Here is a 24701-nt window from a genome sequence, read left to right as displayed (position 1 = left end):
CCCCCAATAAAACATTTGAGGGGGCAGCCCCCCCAGTTGATGGGCATTGCCAATGTGGTCAACTATGCAGGGCGGGGCTTACCTGCCCCCCCCCCCAATATCATACTGTATTGAAGTTGGCACCCCTGATGAATTCAGCGGGGCTTACTTCTGAGTAGGCAGCCTTTGCACCTCCGCCTCTCCTTTCCTCTCTATATGTAAGAGGGTGAAGGTCAGGCTGGTAACGTAAATAAAGGCCCCGCTGCTGAAGGCCTCGCCCGCCACGACCTCCTGGTCCCCGGGCAGGGCAAGAAAGTGCCTTTTCCTGGGGGGGGGGGAGTCTTAAATTTCAAACCATTATTATTATTAATATTATTATGAATATCAAATGTGTGCGGTTTCTCTACCTCCACCGACGCCTCGCCACGTGCGAGGAGGGCGGCGGGCCCCCTTCACCTCCCCGTCCCCTCAAGGGAATGGCAAAGCGAGGCGGCGGGACAGCCAGCGAGCTTCTCCTCAGAGCCTTTTCCCGCCGCCCCCTCGCAAGGCAGCCCTGAAGGCGAGCGCGGAGCGAGGGGCGGGGCCCGGCGGAGTCTCGCTGCCCCCCAACGCCTCCCGAGGGGCATGAGGGGCGCCGCGTCAAGGGCGCCCGCGGGCGCAGCGGCGGCGGCGGCTCCTGTCAGGGCACGAGGCGGGCGGGGGTCCCTCGCGCAGCAGCCGCCGCCGGCTGGCCCCGCCTCGCCCGGCGCCTCTCCCCCACCCACCCCGCCCGCCCACCCATATCCCGCTCAGGAGGGGCCGGTGGGCTGGCGAGCGCCTCACAGCAGCAGCACCAGAGAGGGAGAGAAGTCCGCCTCCCGCCGCCGCCGCCGCCGCCGCCGCCTCTTCATCCCCAGCAGCAACTTCCCTGCCCGGCTCCCCGCCGCCGCCGCCTCCTTCTCTCCCTGCTTTGCAGTAGCAGCAGCAGCCGCCGCCGCCGCTCCTCCCGGGGACGATGCTCTGGCTCCTCAGCGGCAGCTCGCGAGCCGTGTCCCCGCGGCGCCTCCGCTCCCCCGGGCTCCCCTTCGCCGCCTGGCTCCTGCTGCACCACCTGGGGGCAGCGCCCATGGCCGGGGCTTCCTCCTTCCCCACAGGTACGGCAGGGAGGGCGAGCGGCACGCGCTCAGGCTGCCCGCCCGTGCCGAAAGTTGCGCGCTGGGGCGGTATGCGCGCATGATGGAGGCAGGCTTTTTTTTCTCGGGTCGTCAGAATGGGCCGAAAGCGGGTCTGGGGCGGGCCAGGTTCTTCTGCACGCGCGCACCCCGCAGGTGAGGATCCTTAGACAGCCGAGCAGCCCGGCTGCCGAGCGTCAGATCTGGATCTGGTGCAAACCTAAAGCAAGCGACAAGGCTGTTGGCTTCGGAGATCCGTCGCTGGCTTGCAGAGCTGGAGGAGGAACGGAGCGTGCAGACAGGCTGATGGCCGTAGGGTGCAGTTGCGTGGCATGAGGATGGCTGCGTCTTCTCGCTTAGGATGATCAGCATCAACACGCGGATAAAGCATTCCGCACTGGCGAGTCCTTGAGAGCCTTTGGTCAGCAGAGGTGGAGATGTTGAAAAGGAGAGGTGACCTCTTAAGTTGCATGCCTTTCAGGCAGGTGAAGGACCTCAGCTGCTCTCCTCTCCACCCCTTGCTTCATGGAGGGCACACTTTACTGACACCTGGTGCGGCCAGAGAGATGTTGAGTCCATTTCTAGCCATTGTGAGAAGTGTTAGCTTTCCAGAGATGCCCCGCTATGATATTGTGTTTGAGGCTGGGTGGGGATGTGTGTGTCTCCAGGGAGGTTTTGCTCACTGGACTCATTTTGCAGCAAATTGATGCTGATTATAGTCTTGGTCTTTAGGTTTCAAAGACACCCGTGGGTTGAGTTCATGTGATCTGATCCACATAAAGTAAATGAGAAATTCCCACCTAGAGACATCAGGTCCTTATCAAAGTTGCCTAAATTTCATTTTTAAAAGTAGCACTCCCAAAGAGTTTCAAAGGATCAAAAACATTCTTGCCTGTTGAGACCTAGGAACAACTTGCACAATTAATTTACCCCCATACTACTTATACTTTGGACAGTTTGTGGATTTTAAAAAATGTACAAATGCTTAACAAAATAGTAATAATTCCAAATACTTGCATTTCTACAATCAAAGGAAAACCCACGTTTTCCTATTCATTTCAGTGGGCTTTTCTTCCACATAAGTTACATCATAAGTGTGTGTAGGACTACAGATTTTTTGACTGCAGTGCTGTGCATAGTTAATTCAGGCTGAACGTGAGCAAAGTGGGAGGAGAAAGTATTAATTTTTAAAATATCTATTGCAGGTTCTGTTGCAAAATGTGAAAATGAAGGAGAAGTACTACAGATCCCCTTTATCACAGACAATCCTTGCATAACGTGCATTTGCCTGGTAAGTGTGAATTCCACTGATAAGATCAAACAATAATGTCTCGTGTAATCAAATTTCCTTATCTTTTCCCTTTGTGCCGCCAGAGATTAATTTCCAGTCCATAATCTTGGAATCATATCCTTGACTTTTGCTTAGACACAAATCTTTCAGCTGACTTTGCCCATGACATTGTCAGGCTACCTGAACGCTCTTGTTTACAGGATGTATTTGTGATTGAAGCTTTTCCCTTCTAATGTCCATTGTGCTGAGCCACTGTTAAGTGGTTTTTGTGCTTGTAGAGTTTGTGCTTATGGATGAGAAGGAATTGATGTTTAACTGAGCCTTTGCTTATTTTCTGCCCGAGTTCTAAAAACTGGCTTCAGAGATGCAATGAAAAATATAACAGGTCAGTAACTGCGACAAAATCCAGGTAGTTTAGAAGTCCAAGTCTGCTTTCGAAATGCACTGTGTTATACATTCAGGCTCTGCATTCTTGGCTAGACATATTGTAATAAAAAGACAATGCCAGCACACATGATACTTCTATCAAAAAACTGCGCTCCGAGGATGACACTGGCTGTTGTTTGTTCAGGAAGTTCAGATTCCCTGGTAGTTAACAATGACCCTGGTTTGTATTCTGCAGCAAAGGAAATACCCCCTTATTCTTGCAAGGGATCTCAGTTTCACAGCAGAAATGCTTTGTAAGCCAGACTGTCAGAGCCACATAAAAATAATCACTGTCAGTTGGAAAACAAACAAATTTGAGCAGATATTTTTAAAAGGATTCCCCCCCTCAAAAATGTCATATGGGAACTAGTGTAGGAATAACTGCATTTATCTAAGTGAGGGAAGAGCAGGACCTTGCAGAATGGGGTTTTTTTTTGTCATAAAACAAGGGTTTTCCATCTGTCAGATCAGAAAAAGAGACAGGTGGTATAGGTCACTGTTGCTCCAAAAACCCCAAACCACTCTTTTATTTATATTATGAAGGTGCCCAGTTCTGCAGTTTGTCTCGTTAAGTGAAGGCAGGTGTGCCTGGCCATTATTTAGAGAGCCATCAAAACTTTGAATCAGTGTTCGTGATAGTAACTTTAGAGGAGGAAGAGAAACTGGCAGAAAAAATGGGATGGTGGGGAGCAAAGTGAAATATAATGAGTTGTCTGTGGTTTTCCTTTTCCCAAAGATGTCTGCAGCCAGCTGTTTTTCATGTGATTTGCAGTTGAATATATCACATATAGCTTGTGTTGTTCATATCTTATCATGTTTAATGTCCTAATTAGTGCTTCAGTTTGGATTTTTTAAACATAAAATGAAGATAAGTTACAATGTTAAACAGGTGCTGCTGCTAACCTTTGTACCGTGTCCTCCATATTTCTTGCAAAAATCCCAGAATAGCTCTTCTCCTGACTATATTCCTGCTGCATTATAAGAATGTTAGTTCCCTTTCAGTATATGTATGTAAAGGTTAACCTACTAACAGATACCCTCCCATCCCACACCCAACTGAATATTATGTTACTTATTTTATATTTGTCCATGTTTTTCAGTTTGGAGACTGTCATTTGCATTACTATCTTCCTTAAATTTTAAGGGCTCCTGTTCTTACTTTTGAGCTTTGGCTTACAGACTGAACTTTGGGTGCCTGCCTGCCCCTAGGTCTGTTTTAGATCATTATCTTGGTCCATCCAGAGTCTAGCCCAGTATAAGATGGAGCCATATTGGGCTCTGCTGCATAGCATTTCTGAACAAATGACACCCTCATTTTTCACAGTACTCAATAGGCAGAGGGAAGAAGGCAGCAAAGTTTCAATGCCCGGCTGGAGCATTACTGCAAGGACTAAGGTTCTCAGCATTCTGGAACCTGCTGTGAGCAAGTGCAGTTATGTCTGAAGCTTCCTTGTTTCTTCGCCCTCCTCTCTCACTAGTTGAAAATCTCCTAAATTCACTTTATGGATTAATGTAGGCTTGCGTGTGCATCCATCACTAACTCCTTGCATAACCTAATAAAATTTGAACACAACACAGCTGCCTATATGTATCACATATACTTTTTTTGAAAAAGGAAAGCAGACCACCATTCAAACAGGTGAAACCATGTGCATGCACAGTTTTCAGAGGGGTACCTTGTTGCAGGAAGAACAAGGCACTTTGTGGCACTTAGGAGTCCACAAAATGCTTTAAGGTGTCATAAATAGGATGTCATAAACACTGCTATTTTTGTGGGGGAACGCAAATATGTGAGTTCTGATAACTATTTTGTATATGAAATGTGATATCAGAGCATTGCTTTGTGTCTACATTGAATGCTCTGACTGACTTGTCATTTCCTAAGCAAAATAGGTCCCACACATTGCTCCCATTTCCAGTTGTGATCTTCCAGCCAAAAACTTAGCAGCTCTTCTTCATGCTACAAGAGGTCTACATACCAAATTTGGCTCAGCTCCATGAACTTGTTTTGGGGTTATTGTGGCCATTCTTCATGCAAATTAAGTTAATGATTTATCATTGAAAAAGAAAACAACCCCAAATTTAGCAGATTTGAAGCTAATTTATCATCTTCAGAATTGCCCATCATTCCACAAAGAAGTTACATTCCATGTGCATGGAACTGCACAACATCTCCCACTAAAGAGGTACATCAGATTGTAATGAGTTGCACTTAGGTGTTTGAACATTTTCACACTTGCCTTTGCACAATTTTTGTTAGTACTTGGTCCTTGTTAGTGCAGAAGAGAAGCTGCAGAGGCATTTTCCAATGTGACCCTGCCAATGTAGGTTTTGATATTTTCATTACAAAGAGGTTTAAACAAGAGCTGCTTTGGTCCCATTTGTGAAAACACCTAATGCTAATTCTGTAGTTTATAAGATGGTTGCCACTTGTACTATAGTAGTATTGTAAGATTTTAAAAAGTAACTTGGATTGTCTAGACTGGTATGTGTAAAAAATGGTTGTGTGAATTGTCTCTGTGCGTTAACTGCTGGTGAGCTGGAAGTGTAACTTTCATATCCGTCTGTTTGTACAATCATTTCTGTATGTACTTTTGTAAGGGCTGTGATTTGTACTTGAATAATACCTTCCACTCAAGCCCTTCAGACTGTACAAACATTGACGAATGGAGCCTCACACGAACTCTGCGTCAAACAAGGAGCCTTACGTACAGAGAGATGTGATTTGCTTAAATGCGTTCCAAGAAGGAAAGCAGGGAAAGGAGCCATAGAGCAGTAGTCTTCAGCCTTTACAGACACAGAACCCGCTTTCAACACAAACATGCATTTAGGGAACCTTTTTTAAAACCATATATCTGTATGGCAGGAGTCCTGCTGTTATGACCCACCTTATACTGAGCCATGACCCAATAATGGGTTGTGCGCCACAACTCAATAGTTGATTCTAAGCCACCAGTTAAAGATACAGTATAGCACTCAGCTCTGCTATTGTTTTAAACACCGGCTGGAAACATTTTAAATTCAGCAAACCTATGCAAACATACAACTCAACTATATATACTTGCTTTTAATTTTTACTCATTTTATCTATGTTTAATTTGATAATTGATTTATATTATTTTGTACATCTCTTAGAAATTTATTTTTTGTTGATGATGTGGTTAATAAATGTTTATAAATAAACAGACTGTTATCTTCCCAAACCATTTATTCCGGTCTAAGGTATACAGTGGTACCTTGGGTTACATATGCTTCAGGTTACAGACTCCGCTAGCCCAGAAATAGTGCTTCAGGTTAAGAACTTTGCTTCAGGATGAGAACAGAAATTGCGGCGTGGTGGCAGTGGGAGGCCCCATTAGCTAAAGTGGTGCTTCAGGTTAAGAACAGTTTCAGGTTACGTACGGACCTCCGGAACGAATTAAGTACTTAACCTGAGGTACCACTGTATATAACTTTACCAGGGCTATTTGGAAGCAAAAGCCTGGAGTGTAACAATGGCATCTCTTAATTCTTGATTTTTTATTCACATATATTCTTATTTGCCTTCCAGAGCTCTTTATTCTATGTCCATCAGTATTTAGCCACGTTTGTCTTCACACTGTACTTGCACATGGGTGAATTAAAGTACAACTATTGAAGGACATTGCCCTCTGCAGGCATTCAGTGTTCATTCTTTTCTATGCATGGAAGGGGCAGGGTGGAGCTGTGAATGTGCCCCTTCTTCAGATGCCCAACATCCATTTGTACAGCAGAATGTTTGTATCCAGGGACCTGTGCAGACAGCCAGAACTTGCATGATCGACACAGATCACGTGAATTTTGACTATGCATGCAGGCTGTGTGCAAATATTCTACTTTACTCGTTAATATCAGGCACATGGTTCACAGCAGGCCTGTTCTGTGCCAGCAGTATGCAAAATCACCTACTTTTTCCAGATATGCAACCCTTTATTTATATTTCAGTGTATGATGAGCCACATACTACTTTTACCTGTGGCTTCTGCACTTCCACTTTGAAATAGGTTTTGGTCATCCAATGACCATGCTTTGGCAACATTATGACATGCAAAGCCTGTCTGGCTTTCTTCCAAAATATTGGTAGTAGTGTGATGGGCATGCAGTTTGTCCCATTGTCGAGGGACGATGATAATCTTAAATAGCCTGATTTTCAGGTCCCAACGTTTCAGTCCTGAAAGAGGCAAGGAAACAGTATAACCATCCCAGTTCTTGAGGTTCCTTCTGTTTTGCTGGGAATGTGATATAAAACTTAAGCCTTCTTTCCTTTCTGTGCCACTACTGAGCTTCCCATATATTAAAAACATAAGAGAAGCCTCATTAGATCAGCCTAAAGGCCCATCTAATCCATCATGCTGTACTTACAGTGGTCAACCACAGTGGCGTAGCGTAGGTTGTCAGCACCCAGGGCAAGGCAAGTAATTTGTGCCCCCTAACCCGTGGATTTGCACCCCCTAACCATCAGATGTTGCGCCCAGTGCGGCCGGCCCCCCTGCACCCCCCACGCTATGCCACTGGTCAACCAGATGGCTATGGGGAATTTGCAATCAGGATCTACATGCAACAGCACTCCCCACAATTGTGATTCCCAGCAACTGCCATTTGTTCCCACACCCAGAAAGAATACTCAAGACAACTTTTTTTTTAAAAAAATATTTATTAAAATTTTCCAATCAAACCAAATTATATATTCCAAATTATATAAATTATCCAATAATCAAATCCCAATATGATGCCTAATTATAAATTATTATTATTATTTAGCTGCCTTCCCGTGCTTCGAGATCGGAGGGAATCCTAATCCTCAAGGCAACTTATTAAGTGATTAAAAAACTATTAAAATGTAACAAATTAGCTCATTTGCTCAGTGTGGGCAGGGGGAATTAAAAAGGGAAGCATCCCTCACTTCTGGGCATGTAAGCTGGCACATTATTTGCCCCACAGCCAAGGATTGGGAGAAGGTCTCCCCCTTGCTAAGTGAGTCTTAGGTTAGTGAAACCCAAATTGTGCACCTGCACCCCATCGCCCAGCATACATCGTGATGCACAGACCAGGCCCCAAGGGAATCTCCCAAGCTTCCAGTTATGGGTGATGACTCAAAAGTACCGTTGTCCCCATTATGCCTTGGGGTGGTAGTGAATTAAGGCCTTATCTTTCCTTACGTGCCTTCAAAAGTGGTGGGAGAGCATAGCCATTATGGTTAGTAGCCATTGACAGGCCTCTCCTCTATAAATTTGTCTAATCCTCTTTTAAAGTTGGTGGCTGTCACTGTATCTTCTGGGAGCAAATTCCACACTATGTGCTGTATGAAGTACATTTTTTGTCTTGAATCTTGGAACATTCATCTTTACCAGTGGCGTAGCGTGGGGGGTGCAGGGAGGGCTGGCCGCACCGGGCACAACATCTGGGGGTTAGGGTTAGGGGGCACAAATCCACGGGTTTGGGGGGCGCAAATCCACGGGTTAGGGGGAGCAAATTACTTGCCTTGCCCCGGGTGCTGACAACCCACGCTACGCCACTGATCTTCACTGGGTGGCCCCAAGTTGTAGCATCATGAGATGTGGAGAATGGAGATCTAAAGAAGTGAGGGTTTTGAAAACAACACAACTCATCTTCCATCCACAGTTGAAAAGTTCCAGAACGGCATCACATAGCCTACAAGTTTCAGTTGTTGTGATTGAAATGCAGGATTAAGGTTTCTAAGACTTCACAGGTGCCTTAATGGAAGGCCGCATAACTAAGGGCAAATCTTCATTTTAGGCTGTGAAACATAAGGATTTAGATGAAGCAGGACGGGTTCGCATTTATTACTTTATGATTTTAACATCAACTAATGACTTTTGATTTGTGACTGGTATATTACTTGCGTGTTGAGTCCCACAGAAAATTCACACTTCACACATCAATTTTTGTTTAAGGTTTTTGGCATAATTTTTGGCCACAACTTTATTCAAAATACAAAAAATGTGAGTGGTTGCTTAGGCATTGGTTATGACTATCTGTCCTTGCCCTCAGGGACAGAGCTGGCCTTCCGGACACCAACGGAAGCCAGCGTGGGAAACAAGTATTGGGTGAGAAAATGAAGCTGGGCATCAGTCCCTCACTTCTCACCCTCATGTTCCTGGGGTGCTTGCCCGGCCCAAGTCCGATGCCAGGGACAAGGACGAAAAGAAGGCAAGCCCCTGGATTCCTTTAACGGAATTCCCTTTCCGCACCACCATTGGAGGGGTAGGCACTTACCCCTCCAAGCACCAATTTAACCAATGCCTAACCGCCAACCTTACAAGTTGTGAGGATTTGCTACGCAGTAGGCAAAAACCAAATGGCACCAGCCAATCAGCCAAATGGCAAAATTCCTACCAGGCCCCCGCTCCAAGGCGGACGACCCCATGACAGGCATAGCAAGGTCAAGCGATCAAGAAAAAACCACCCTAATAAAAGGGAGGGAGGGAGGGTGATCCGGTGCAAAACGGCCAAGAGGACGTCCAACGTCTGGCCCCTGTATTTAAAGACTCTGACCCCTCCTCCAAATTGGCAACAATCAAAACTCCCCAGCAACCCAATTTTAACCACTTAAAGGCTTGGGTTCCTCACCAAATCTGCCCAGTAACGGCAGGGTGGCTTGTTCCCCCAACCGCAACACGTGCTCTCTGTTAGGGAGAACACGCTTTGTAACCTTTTTAATGTCTAAAGATAGGACTTTCATATTATCTCAGAAACAATGTTATTCATAGAGTCGGTTCCTGCATTCACATGCCAGTCATCAAGTACAAAATCATCAAGTGATGGGCCTGCACGTCTAAACCAGGCCACAGACTTGGGAATTTGAAGGAAACTCTCATTTTGCCATGGCATTATGTAGGGACCTATTTTATATGAAAGTTTTGCAATGCAGTCATACCTCACGTTACGTTTGCTTCATGTTACATTTTTTCAGGTTGTGTCCCGCGGCGACCCGGAAGTACCAGAAAGGGTTCCTTCCGGGTTTCGCCGCTCGCGCATGCGCAGTAGCGCTAAATTGTGCTTTGTGCATGTGCAGTAGCGCTAAATCACACTTTGCGCACCTGCGCAGATACAGCGCTTCAGTTTGCGGGCTTTTCACGTTGTGAACGGGCCTCCAGAATGGATCCTGATCGCAACTAGAGGTACCACTGTATAGAAAAGGGATAAAGCAGCAGGAATATTTTATGGTAAATCTTGGTATAAAGGCAATAGAAGACCATATTTAGCTTGGTTCTTCTATGTCTGAAAATAGTTCACATGGGATATTGTAGCATTTCTTTGTAAAAGTATGTCGTGCTTCAATGTTATCTCAAAGAAGGCATAAAATTGCCCCAGCATAGCAGAAAGAGCTGAAATGAGGTCTGTGCATAATTACAGGATTTAAAATGTTTGAGTGCTCCCCACAAGATCAACCTAGCCTGAATTAAAAATTTTGAGTTTTTAAACGTTGGGAGATGATTATGGTCATGAGGGTTGCAGCTTGGGTGGTGTTGGTGGAACAAACCATATAATTTCATCCCATGTGTCATTGTCTGCATAAGACTTGAGCATCTTACCAGATGGCAGCTGGGATCCAAGAATAACCATCCCATAAGCTGTTTCTGGATTTTCAGTTTTTAAAACAAAACCAAAGGGAAAGATTAAGCACACTACTGCAACTGGGTGGGTGACAGGAAATGCTTGACAGTCTCTTCCATCACACCGATTTGTACTGGCACAAAAGAGGTGTGTGATTTTGCATAATGAACAATATGACCCAATCTATTGGAACATTTTAAGGCACGTTCAAACATACCTCAATTAGGACTACTCCCCACGGAGCTTGGCACTGGGGCATTCATAAAAACAAACCGATTGACCGGGGCTTGCACCAGGGGACCCTCTGCACAGTGTCACTAATTCCTCCCTCCAATGTGGCACGGTTTTTCTCTTGCTGCCACCATGCCATCCATCTGTAGACTAGGGCATTGCATTTTAGGTAAGTTGAAATGGCGACTGGTCACTTTGGATGGGAGCCAAGCTTGCCTTCCATTCAAAAGTGACACCACCACCCACCCATGGCTAAAATGTAACCTGGAGGCCCGGAAAGGCTGATAGTAAGGTAGCAAAGCCCTGTCATGTTGTTGAGGAGACATTTTGAGCAAGTGAGGCCCTTGGCCTGATCCTGACCTGGGGGAGGGGGAGAGAAAGAAATGAATAAGACACAAGCAGTGCACCTGATCCACAAGCTGCTTTTGGTAGTTAATTAAAAGCAAGAACAGAGACATGTCTTTTGTCTGCAAGAAATCCTTGACTTTCTTCTATTAGACTCCTCACACCTTGGCCTGTTGAGGTGGTAAAACATTGTCTGACTTGTGCCATTGAAGACGGCAGCTTCGGTGCGCTGTTGCTTGGAATCAATAAACAAATGAATCCCTCCATACAGAAAATTTGATGTCGAGGAGAAAAGCTCTAACTGGAGCACAGGGAGGGAGGTTTTAAATGGAAGTGTGTTTAGTCATTTGATCCCCTACCTGGAGTCTGATGTGATACAGCTCACACAGGGATTTATTATCTCAGTGAGGACTAGGCCTTAGTTAACTTTCAAAAGCAGGTGATCTGACATTGATCTCTTGCTATATCTTGGAGATGTAGCCATAAGTCTTTACAAGCCAATCATCGCAAGAGCTGATTTTCTTAATTATCCTGCTAAAACAGCTCTATGCTTAATCAAGTCTTCTAGGAATGTAGATAGGTTTTAAATTCTGTTTTGTATATGTGTGTGTGTGTTGTTGTGTAGTACGTTTGAAAACTATGAGTGAAGCAACAGTTGATAAAAGCCAGAGTAATGACCTTGACAAATGACATTCATACCAATCCCCCCACCCAGCCAAACCTAAAGCCTGCCAAGTGTACCTGAGCAGCAGTAATTGTAGTTCTCAACCTTTTATCACCTAAATGTGGAACAGAAGGAAACCAATGTGAGCCAGAAAGTGTAATCTGGCGTTGGAAACATGAGAAAAGTTGGGAGACAGGCACTCAGGAAACGAGAAATCGGAGCTTTGCTTGGCATGAGTTTTATTCAGCATGAAACATCGTTCTGTAGTTTAAATTTCCATTTCTATATCCAAATGTGCCATGTAGAATCTGACCTTGCAGTTATAAAAATTATGTGAAGCTCAGTGTTATAAGAATTGGGTTCTACCTTGCTTGAGAGAACGAAGAGGTGTAGTGAAGGAAACCTAAAATTCTTCACATCTAATATCAATAAATGAGTAAATAAACAAATAAACAGATATTGCTGACCAACACCCATGCTCACCTGTCTTGAATTCTCTACATACCTGTTACAAGCCTTTTGCACAACACCCCGTTTGCAAGTGATGCTCAGGCTGGTCTAAAAGCAACTGTTTGGCATATGTCTCTGGTGAAAACAGCAATATCTTAGTACATCAGGATCCAATTTTTGTTGTATCAAGGTATAATATGGCCCAGATGAAATGTTGTGGAATAGTGCATATTAAAAGAAAACCATCAAACAGTACTTTCAAACCTGTTTTATTCAATATAATTTCATGAGTTGATGTACATTGTCCAAAAGAGCCTACCTGAATTTAATCTTCCCTCACTTTAAATGCCTTTATTGCTGTAAAGTACAATCAATTTTCTTCTCCTCCCCCCTCCTGCACAGTGGTTAACGGTAACCTTTTATGGCATCATGCTGAAAAAGGTTTTGATCAGAATTTGGTAAGTGCATCCCAGAGTAGAAATGGGACCATATGCTGTTCCTTTTTAAATGTTTTCACAGATGCATCAAATGTACATGAGACAGAAATCATGTTTAGAGTAGTGAGGTGCCTGAAGCATGTTTTTGTATTGTCATATTGACCAATGTTAAATTCGTATGTGTGAATTAATGATTAAAAGAATGCATAAATAAATAAATCAAGAATGTAAAAGTTCTCCAACTGCTCTACTTGTTATTTTTGTTCTATAACGGACCCAGTGGCTGCAGGGCAAGAAGAACTGATGAAGAAATTACCGGAATGCTGGTGGTTCTCTGGTTGAAAGCAAAATAAACAAAGTTCAGTTCCTTTCCTCAGGTGCATAACTGCAGTCATAAATTCAAACAACAATTTATTGTATATAGCCAAAGGCCTTCACAATGAACAACACAGGGCAAAAAGTAAGATATTCGATTAGAATCACACAACATAAATTTAAAATTACACAGCATAAAAATTTGAAATTACAATGCATTAACATAACTGGAGCACAGCTGCTTAGGTGCCAGAGCAAATTTGGCTACCAGATGTGTAATTTGTAGGTATTTATCAGCTAAGAGTTCAGCTATCCATTCCGGGGGGATTGCTCTGAGAACAAATCAACTAAAAGTGCATGATATCCTCAACCTGGTTACATCCATAAATGCATTCCAAAGTATGTCCCCTCTAAGGATGCTGAGGGCATCTGTTGAAACCTAAGTTCAACAAAGACCCTATGTAATTGTGGAAAGGCCAGTGTCTCAAGGTAATGGGGCCTTGAGTGGTTGTCCTTGCTTTGAGGGTATAAATAGAGTAATGGGCAGTAATAATGGAAGTTCTGCATTGGTTGGTGTCATGGTCAAAGATCCACTTTCTAAGATCACACAAGCTAAGGGGAAAATATTTATCCTTTTGGAGATTGTAAGCCTTAAGCTTGTCTTGACACTTTTGTGCCCAACTTTCTTAGTTGCTCCAACCAGCAGAGCTTGGTGATGATATGATCCTCAAAGGCATTTAGTCTACGCCAGTATCTTAAAGGAGGCTAGATTAATTCTGGCTGTTATCGAAAGGAGCCCCAACTCGGCTCTAAGGTGAGCCAACAGAGTCCTAGGAGAAAGCCCCGATATCTGCCTTGTAAATTTAACTCTCATGTGAAGATCAGAGTACATATGGATTTCTGGAGTGAAATAATTTTGAGAAATGGTCCTTGTAACATAAATGATTTTGTAACGAACAGAAATGACACAGAAATACAGAAATAATAACAGTCATTATATAGGTAAAATGGTAGGGTGAAGGACCAAGGGAGCCGGTATTTTCCACAGACAGCTTTCCGGGTCATGTGGCATGCATGACTAAACCGCTTCTGGTGCAACAGAACATCATGACAGAAGCCAGAGCGCACAGAAACACCATTTACCTTCCCACCACAGTGGTATCTATTTATCTACTTGCACTGGTGTGCTTTTGAATTGCTAGGTTGGCAGAAGCTGGGCCAGAGCAATAGAAGCTCACCCTGTTGCGGGGATTCGAACCACCAACCTTCTGATTGGCAAGGCCAAGAGGCTCAGTGGTTTAGACCACAGCGCCACCTGCATCCTGTATCATTCATTCATACATTTGTTTGCTTGTTTGCTACCCATCTGACTGGGTTACTCCAGCCACTCAGGGCTGTATTTCACAGGCTGGGAACAATCTATTTTTCAAATGCGTTTCACATTTAATTGATCATAATGAGAACCAATACAGTGTTTGGAAGTCTGCATTGATTACGGATTTTGACGTCACTCTGCCGAAAGAGAACCAATACTGTAGTAGTGTTAGCACATCAGTGCTGCACTTACAAGAGCAACCTGGAAAGTGCCAAAGGCTTTGCTTTGGCATAATTAAGAGCTCCAGAAATCTCAATACAAAAACACATAGTTAAAATGAATAAATAATAAAAATTTGTAAAGGGCACTCCACCAAATACCATAAACTGAATGGGGAAAGTGTAATTTAGGCTAAAAATGTCTCTGGAATGTTTCTGCTTTATATGCAAAATGGGTCTGGGTCTGTGCTAAAGAAAGAAATGGATTCCCCCCCTTTATTGCCAATAAGAGCAGTGTTGTTAAAGAGAAGGTTCAATATCAAAATTCAGTTTTAAAAGCATACTGTTACCTGTGCATATTCCTTTATAAGCTTTCAAGTTTCTTCTATTGAGTTGCTAATAGACTTTTTAAAAATTACGATCTTGTAATTCAGTTGCAGGATATCTGGTATTCTGCCGATGTTGCTATATAAAAACAGTCATTTTTCTTTAAAAAGGGGGGGGGCTTATTTTTAGTTTCCCATAATGTTTTAATATTCAATTCTGGAGGTGGATATGTGAAGGAATTCATGTTTAAACTTAAAAAGGCACCATAAAAATAAAAATAGCTTGTATGAAATGTTTGCATTTCAAGACTATAGAAACTGCCACTGTTCTAGTGTTTTTATTTTAATGTAATTAAAATAGCAGTGCTGTCCTTCAGCTTTGGATGTTTCCCATTCTTCTTAGCAAGTACTGTTTGTAGGCTTAACCCAAATAATAGTTGCTGTTCATTTTTGTTTTTAAAGAATCAATTATTATTATTATTATTATTATTATTATTTAAAAGGAGGGGTAGAGCAGAGAGGAGCATTGCTGGATCTGATCCCAGGCTAATCTAGTTGACAATTTGGTTATCAACCCCACATCCCACTTAACATTTTTTCCCCTTTTATTCATGTGAATCCAATTCCTGACCCCACAATGTACCAGTGGTACCCCCAACTATTCAACCTCTTCCCTGAGAAGCTATCTGGAGGGTCTTCCATCATTCAGAAGTTCAAGGCAGAGGAATTCTGCCACCAGATGGACAGAGCCTCTTTGAAATAAGAGACAAAAGTACCTGCTATTTTGGGTCCAAACCATTGATTTCTTGTATTTGTAGATACGTCTTCATATAACCACGTCACAACAATGGCATAGGTACCTCCCTGCTGAACACCTCCTCACCCCTCTTTAATTCCAAATAGTGTGAAATGTAATTTCACATACACATAAAATAAACTTTTTTTATATATTTAGGAATTTGAAAGTTGTTATTTGAATGTCACTAACCATTTTTAAGGACATTTTCAGGGATGCGGGTGGTGCTGTGGGTTAAACCACAGAGCCTAAGACTTGTTGATCAGAAGGTCGGCAGTTCAAATCCCTGCAACGGGGTGAGCTCCTGTTGCTCGGTCCCTGCTCCTGCCCACCTAGCAGTTCGAAAGCATGTCAAAAGTGCAAGTAGATAAATAGGTACTGCTCCGGCGGGAAGGTAAACGGCGTTTCCATGCGCTGCTCTAGTTTGCCAGAAGTGGCTTAGTCTTGCTGGCCACATGACCCGGAAGCTGTACGCCAGCTTCCTTGGCCAATAAAGTGAGATGAGCGCCACAACCCCAGAGTCGTCCACGACTGGACCTAATGGTCAGGGGTCCCTTTACCTTTAACCATTTTTAAAGACTTGGATTTTCTTGTGATTGACAGGATCCACAAACTCTACCATAGAGTTGAACACTCCTAGTGAAGCTGTTTTGTACTGAGTCGCATTATTGGCCCATCTCGCCCAGCATTGTCTACCATGAGTGGAAGTGGTTCCCTGGGGTCTCAGAAAGTGGTGTTCCACACAGGGGCACACCTAGGAGCTGCCCAGATTCGCCCCCAGCAAGGGAGCAAGCCCAGGGAGGCGCCAAAATTGTGCCTGGTTTGGAGGGGCAGAGCGCCCGGGGGCGGGGGGCTTTGGTGGTGCTGATACAGCTCCTTGACAAGGGCTCAAGGGAGCCTAGGTACACTTCTAGGTAAAGGTAAAGGGACCCCTGACCATTAGGTTCAGTCGTGGCCGACTCTGGGGTTGTGGCGCTCATTTCACTTTATTGGCCGAGAGAGCCGGCTTACAGCTTCCGGGTCATGTGGCCAGCATGACTAAGCCGCTTCTGGTGAACCAGAGCAGCAAACGGAAACGCCGTTTACCTTCCCGCCGGAGTGGTACCTATTTATCTACTTGCACTTTGACGTGCTTTCGAACTGCTAGGTTGGCAGGAGCAGGGACTGAGTAACGGGAGCTCACCCCGTCACAGGGATTTGAACTGGCGACCTTCTGATCGGCAAGTCCTAGGCTCTGTGGTTTAACCCACAGCGCCACCTGTGTCCCTAGGTACACTTCTAGTACCACAGTAATAACAGAGGTTTCAGGGATTAACCCTTGGACTTTTTGCTTGCAAGACATGTGCTGTACCCATAAGCTACAGCCCCACCCCATCAGTCAGCCATCAGTGCTTGCCTCTCAGTGGATGTCATCTTCTGTTCCCATGGTAGCGCTTGGACCCAACGAGTCTTGGGTCACCTTACCTTTTATTGTTCAGCTTGGGAAACTTTCCTGGAATGCTGTTCTTGACTGCAGACTGCAGGAAGAATTGGACTATGGCAGATACAATCACCATAAACTCTCCCAGTGTCACGGCGTTTAGGTTATAGGGTTTAAGGTTAATGTAACAAAATTATAAACACTTAAATACACCTGGCAATCACACTCCGTATATGTGCAGTTGTCTGCTCACTCGTAAAACTTCCCAAAGAGTTCCTGCTTTTATACATTCCATTTCAGCGCAGACCTGGAATTGTGCACTTCTCTTCAAATGAATGTGGCATTTCAAACAGAGAAAACATCTGTAGCTGGCTTTCCTCCTGAGTGGATTTTTTCAGCCATGCATAATCCCGTTTCCTGGCATTTGAGGACGATTAGTTGGATTAACAAGATGCTATCTGCTGTCACTAGCTATGGAAAGTAACCTCCTTGCAAAGATCGTAATGGCACTTGATATATCACACAGCTTTTATAGCCATCACGAGGTGTAACTGCAAGAGCCAGATCCAAAGCAGGTTGTGTTTCAAGTCCCACAAGGCCCCTTCTTGACTTGTAAGGATTGCTGGTGGTCGAGGCCAACCATTCAGATGACTTTGACAGTGTCCCACTGGTGACCAGAAGTCACTTTGTCAAAATGACAGATGAGCTGTGCATGTAGCTTTTTCACTCTGCCACTTCGTGTGTGATGTCAGCTCTGCTCACTTGTCAAAAGTAGGTATTTTTGTTATATCCAGCAGAGCCGGTGGGGGAGGAAAAGGGAGCAAAGAAAGCACAATCTGGTTGAATAGCTCCTAGTCAACTATTATTGAGGATAATAAACTCTGTTCTTTCCCCTAATCTGTTTTATGTGCTGGAGTGCAGAAGTAGGAATAGGAGCTGGTTTTTTGGAAAGTCATTCTTGCCCTGCTGGGTTAAGATGTTTCAAACGCTTATTATTATCTTCTTGGACATAATGCAATACATTTATTCCAATAAGTAAACCCATTATGGGAAACAAAACTGTTTATGTGACTTACTACTCAGTAGCAATGAATGTGGTCTATGAGCTGATGGAAGCAACCTTGTATGTTCTGGTTCTAGCACATTGCTACAAAAATAACTCTTCAAAAGGTTTTTATATTATAATAATTATAACCATAGGAATTGGGTAATGGTCAAACTGGAGCTCACGGTATGAGCAACTAGGACCTGAAGGAACCACCATCCTGATTTCTTCCATCCTGGAGTTAAAGGCTGAGGAAGCCAAGGTTGCCCCCATTACATTTTGGTACCCGAGACAGAGCAGCAGATCTCTGCTTCCCAAAGTCAAGATGCTGGTCAAATTATTGTATCACCTGAGCCAGAACACCCCACAAGTGACTCTGGCTTCATACACACCAACCCGTATGTAGGACAAAAATGTAAGGCTCCCCCCCAATCCAGAATCATTCATGTTCATCCTTAGCATGTTGTATTCCATCTAGATTGATTCTAGATCCTGCTGTCCACAAGGGAGGGTGTGGTTACATGATAGATGTTTGAAAACCCTGCCCTTAATTGCTCCTTTGCCTCCCTGCACATTCTCCAGGTGAATGCAGAAGGAAGTGGTGCTTGCAATTTTGGCATATGCACACCCACAATGTCACTGGGTAGGTGTGGAAACACCCTCTGTTGCTGGGACTGCCTGCATCTGTTGTCAAATGGACACGCTGCAATGGATTTTATTTTCAGAATGAAGTCAGTTTCTCAAGAGGCAGTAGCAATTGCAGCTGTATTTTACTCTTGCTGGGGTAACTGGACTAATTAAAGGCACTCGTATTTGACATAAACCATCAGCGTGACTTGAAGCCGCCAGCTGAGAGCATTGGTATGCATAGGAACTTTTGCACAGGCAGTGCCCCTCGGTATTGGCGCTACTCTGTAATCCACAGCTACATAATGAAAGCAAACTGATTCTAATACAGTGGTACCTCTGGATGCGAAAGGGATCTGTTCCAGAGCCCCCTTCGCATCCTGAGTAGAATGCAACCCGCAACTGCGCATCTGCGTGGGTCACGATTCTCTGCGCATGCGTGTGACGTCATTTTGAGCGTCTGCGTATGCACGAGCGATGAAACCTGGAAGTAACACTTTCTGTTACTTCCGGGTTGCCGCAGATCGTAACCTGAAAATGCTCAACCTGCAGTGGCGTAGCGTGGGTTGTCAGCACCCGGGGCAAGGCAAGTGATTTGCGCCCCCTAACCCGTGGATTTGCGCCCCCTAACCCGTGGATTTGCGCCCCCTAACCCTAACCCCCAGATGTTGCGCCCGGTGCGGCCGGCCCCCCCTGCACCCCCCACGCTATGCCACTGTCAACCTGAAGCATATTTAATCCAAGGTATGACTGTACCCCACTGCAGTGAAATAGGGCCAGAGCCGTCTTTCCCATTGGGCTTACTGGTGGGTTGCACCAGGGCACCGGCCTCTCAGGGGCGCCCCAGCGAGTGGGGGAGCTGTGTGGCTTTGCCGGCGGCCTCCCCTTTCCCTCCTGCATGCCTGCCAGCTGCGCCCCGTCAACCATATGGCTGATGGACATGCAGTTTCCTTTCCAAGCCCCTGCGGGAGGAGAGTGATGCCCACAGAGGCTTGGGAAAAAGCCAACAACTCTGGTAAACAGGGTGGGGCCCCCGGAGGGATCTTTGCACCACGGCACTGGTTTTGCTTAAGACGGCCGTGAATAGGACTAGGTCTGCAGTCTAGTTGTGAGAGGACCAACAGAGGTCTCTTGAAAAAAATTGCTGGAGAGTGGGAAATAAGTACCGTCTGAAAATCCCAAAAGTAAGACTAATAAAATTCGACCATGTATTAAGGAGTCTTCTGGTTGCCTTTTCTGAAGGCTGTAGAGAAGATTTATGTTTAAATATGTTAATAATGTTAGAGGATTATCGTGTTTATCGTAATTGCCACCAACATTCAGTGGTCTTCATTAACGAAGAAAGGGTGTGATGCCACTTATTTGAATGGAAGTGCAATATAGAAGTGATAGATTTGACCCAGTGGCTTTAGGAAATTAGGTCAGCCTTAAAGCTGTAGTATGTTGCCTAAAAAGGTAGCTTTTTGGCAGACCTGCATGGATCTTGTTTTGTTTTTTCTCCAGGAAAACTGACATACCACTTTTACAACTTTGTTTACACAGGTCTGCCTAAGCTGTTTTCTCTCCTTTGTAATATTTGTTAATACATAGCACAGGCAAGATCACAGAAAGAAAATAAAGCCAGGGTCAGGTCTTATTCTAGCTGCAAGTACTTTAAGGCAGCAGTGTCTGGAGGCCTCCTTGTTTAGATAATTTTGTAATAGAAAACAGATTGCTGCTACTTTCTTTGGGCTACTATTTTTATTTTGCTGTTGCTTTTCAAGCTCTTTGGGCAGAGGTTCACAATTTTATGCAAAGGCAACAAAGAACCTCCTTGACATGTTTTTCCTTGTGTTTAAATCTGCGGTATAATTTATAACTCACTAAAACGTTTCAGTATTTCAAGGTCAGAACGGGGAGGAAAAAAAGTACTGAAGAAAATAATGCCCTGGACCCAAAAAAGACACTGTAACACATACCTGCCCTTCGCATTTTAAAACTGTGGATAACACACACACATACACAAAGTGATGGAAAGAAAAGCATTCCCTGTTGCTTCCTCTGTCATCTGTCATATTTTTAAGAATAGAGTATCATGAGAACACCGGAGTTTGGTGATGTATTAGGGTCATATATCTCTAGAAGATCATTTCTTTAAAGGATATGAGCGGTAGAAGACATGATTCTGGCCAGACAGATCAGCAGGGGATTTTTCTTTCTTTCTTCCTTCTTCTTTAATCTGACTCTGTTTTTGTGTTATACAGAAGTGAATTTCTTCATGGGATATGACTTGTTGCAAAATAAGCTGGGAGGCCCAGTGGGCTTTGTAAACCCTTTTGAAACTGAAAAGCTTCAAGGGCCGCTTTGTTCAGAGTTTTTAGTACAGGCTCTGGCCACAAGGACGCCCAACAAGGTAATATTTGTCATGGCCCAAATCTCCAGTGTAAAGACCGTCTAAGCAGACCTTTGATATGTAGGAGAGATGGAGAAAGAGAGAGAGAGAGAGAAGAAAATCACAAGGCAGCTGCAGTGGAAGCAGTGACGGAATGAAAAAGGCTGTGAAAAAGGTTATCATTAGGTGAAGCACATTACTGGCAGGGTAAAACTTTGGGGAACTATTCAAAGAACTCAGTAGTTTTCTTTTGTTGAGAAAACACGGGCATCCTAGAGAAATTCAGTTGTCGTATTTAGGAGAACACCTTGTTACTTTTCACTGTAGGACTGCAAACAATTTTTCTTTGCACCCAGTATCAGTGGTACAGACCCCTGGGATTTTTCAGCTGCCTTGATCCTACTCAGTACCCATATATTTGACAGTGCATGGTTGCATGTCCCACAGTGACATCAGGGAAAAGCTATAGCTCCCACCAGAGAAAGTGAGAAGGTACTATCTGGGCACAGGGCCTATGACAGCACAACTTGTTTTTATTCTTGCTTGTTAGCCTCCCTGAGCCCATCCTTGGCTGGGGAGGGCGGGGTATAAATAATTTTTTTTATATTCTTCTTCTTATTATTATTATTACTGAAGAACAACTCAAATTCAACATGCATGATAAGAAAATGAACACTTTGAATGTGACATAAGCTCAGGAGTGATATGAGTTTTGTTTCTATGAAGATGTGCTTAGTTTTGAACAGTCCTAGCTATAGAGAGAGAGGGCTGATTATCATAATTTCGGAGGACTCACTACAGGCATTTGTAGGTTTGTTTTATTTTGAAAGGGAGCTCCCGATTCTTTCCACACAAAGCTGCTTCAGCAACTATTCCCTCTTTCTGTGAAACAGTGGATACTGTTGTTTTGCAACGGATATTAGGGACCAAAAAAGTCTCAACATACTCACCAAACAACATTTTTTCAATATTCTTTGGGGAAAACCATTGCTGTCAATGTAATATACAGTGGACGCTTGGGTTGCGAGCGTGATCCGTGCGGGATGCACTTTCGCAACCCACAGTGTCCGCAACCCGCAATGGCGTGTCTGCGCATGTGCGGGTTGCAATTCGGCGCGTCTGCGCATGCGCAAAGTGCGATTAACCGCTTCTGCGCATGCACAACTGCTGAAACCCGGAAGTAACCCATTTCGGTACTTCCAGGTTTTGGCAGTCCGCAACCTGAAAAAAACGCAACCTGAACTGTCTGTAACCTGAGGTATGACTGTAAAAACAATCCAGCTTTTGTAGTATGTGTACAGTACCTTGACCTCAGAACATCCTGGTCCATGGGGAGACTGTTTTAACAGGTTTCAAATAAAATACTCAAATCAATACTGTTTTTTTTAGACAAGACCCTTCATAAGTTAATTAAATTTACTAGAGGGCAATTGATAATAGCGGAAGATCTTAATTTTGTAATATGCAGCAAAGCACTGCATAAAAATTCCCCTGCCCCAGTGGGAGCCTAGCAAGGCAAGAGTACTGCTCCAGTCCTTTAACATTTGGTTGATGCATGGAGACATGTAAATCAGAGGGTCAGAGACTTATTCACACATATTTTTCTGAGTTATTAGTTATATTCTCAGCTAGGAACTCACATAGGCAGATAGTTATCCTTTATACAGAACATGTTATGATAGAGGTGAGATTGCAAATTAAAACTAAAGGTCCATTTCATCCAGTGCAGCATCTAGATCCAGTACTAGTTTTGAAACAACTCTCAGCAGAATCAATTTCAGCAGCCATAAAGGAGTGTTTTGATATAAATATAACCCCAAGAATGAGCTTCACCACAATCTGGGATGCTATAAAAGCAACAGTGAGGGGCAAAGGCATTGTAGAATCTGCTACGTATAAAAGGCGGACTGATCCAATTAGGCAAGGTCTCTTACAAGAGATTGAATCCGTGGAAATAAAACACAAATGCTCTGGCTCCTCAAAGTTTTTAAGACTTTTAGATAATAAACTTAAGGAACTAGAAGCACTGGGCTCATATAAGATTGCCAAATCTCTGTTGTGTGTTAAACAGAAGTACCACGAGGCAAGCATTTAGCACTCCAAACTCTTCCACATGAATTAAAAGAGAAACAGACAAGTTAATAAAATTCATTACGTGACAGAAAAGGATGGGACTATCACATATGATTAGTCCAAGATTAATGCTGTGTTTGCAGAGTATTACCCAAATTTGTACAGCTTAGTAAAGCCCAACTGAAATCATATAGATATGTATTTAACTGAAGCTGATATAAATCCTATCAATGAGACACCAAAAAATAAGTTAAATAAAAACATTTCAGAAGAAGAAATTCAACAGGCTATGAGAAGGTTAAAACACACCAAGGCACTAGGTTTGGATGGATTACTAGCCCATTATTATTATTTTTTAAATAAATCTGAAACCATTGAGTCCCACATTTGGCCACAGTATTAAACTCAATGACCAGAATTACGGTATTTCCTAAATCAACATAGGCAACAAGCTGGGACACACAGACTCATTACTCTGTTAAACCACTATCATTTTTCTCTTAAATTAGCTTATTTTCTAAATGCAATGATGACTGATAATATGCATCCTGACCAGGCATGTGTCATCCTACAGCGACATATTGCAGACCCCATTATTCATTTATTAAATTTCTATACCACCCTTAATCCAAGGATCACAGGGCGGTTTACAATATAAAAACACAAAAATACATTCTGTCGTAACAAACCAGTTTAAAAGGTCATAGATCATTTAATTAGCCAAAGGCCTGGGAGAAAATGAATGTTTTTGCCTGGTACCTAGAGATATCTAATGAAGGCGCCAGACAAGTCTCCCTGGGGAGAACATGTTACACAAATGGAGCCACCAACTCTTGTGTTGCCACGTTCTGGCCTCTCATGGAGAAGACACATGAAGAAGGGCCTCCAATGATGATCGCAGGGTCCAAGTCAGTTCATATGGGGAGAGGTAGTCCTTGAAGTATTACAGTTCTGAGCTGCTTAAGACATTATAAGTCAAAACCAGCACTTTGAATTGGACCTGGAAACTAATTGGCAGTCGGTGCATTAGGAGGCTTTTGAATATTACATGAGATACCACATGTAAGAAATGAACATGCTATTGATGCCCAGTATTTTAAAAACTGTACTGCTGCTGTCAATTAGGCCATTGTCTTATAACAGCAGTCTCCCTCCTAAACAATAAAAATTTGGCTCTAGTGCCCACCAATGCTATGGAGGCAGAGGTGCAAAGATTCTGGCTAACTGTTCACCAGGAACTTTAAAAATATAAATAAATACAAGAGAGACTATTATTTTTGTCAGCAGAGCTTTGGTCATTATATTTATTTATGGGACCAAATAATAAATTTAAATTTAAAGACTTGATAAACTTTCTTCTGGTAGCAGCTGGGCATTGAATAATACAAAGATGGAAATGGTTTGGATACTGTTGCCTGGCTAAGGAATGTTTGCTTGATTTCGATTTCTGAAAAGATTAAGCACAATATCAGACTCCTGCAGGGAAGAGAGAAACTTTCTATGCTACCTGACTTTTAAAAATAAAATTCGAAAATCACATATATAATTTCTGCAGCAGCAGAAATTTGGACAGCATGAGTCTATGGCTGGTGGCAATAACTGTATTTTATGTCTTCTCTCCACCA

At 43.6% G+C, this 24701-nt stretch overlaps 1 protein-coding gene and 1 long non-coding RNA gene across 2 annotated transcripts in view; one reads left to right on the top strand and one right to left on the bottom strand.

The window, feature by feature from the left end:
- Positions 1 to 24701, bottom strand: part of LOC309380944 — a 220541-nt gene that overhangs the window by 26846 nt on the left and 168994 nt on the right. The window lies entirely within an intron of this gene.
- The window catches only part of BMPER (BMP binding endothelial regulator), a 172267-nt gene continuing 148288 nt past the window's right edge, over positions 723 to 24701 (top strand). Inside the window, exons 1-2 of the mRNA XM_081931106.1 lie at positions 723 to 1112; positions 2336 to 2421. Of these exons, the coding sequence (XP_081787232.1) occupies positions 974 to 1112; positions 2336 to 2421 (225 nt within the window). The 5' untranslated portion in view covers positions 723 to 973. The remainder of the gene's footprint in view (positions 1113 to 2335; positions 2422 to 24701) is intronic.

This window comes from Podarcis melisellensis, assembly GCF_964234715.1.
Source record: "Podarcis melisellensis genome assembly, chromosome: 12".
NCBI lineage: Eukaryota > Metazoa > Chordata > Lepidosauria > Squamata > Lacertidae > Podarcis > Podarcis melisellensis.
Note: the sequence above shows the minus strand (reverse complement) of the source record. Positions and strands in the feature narration are given on the sequence as shown.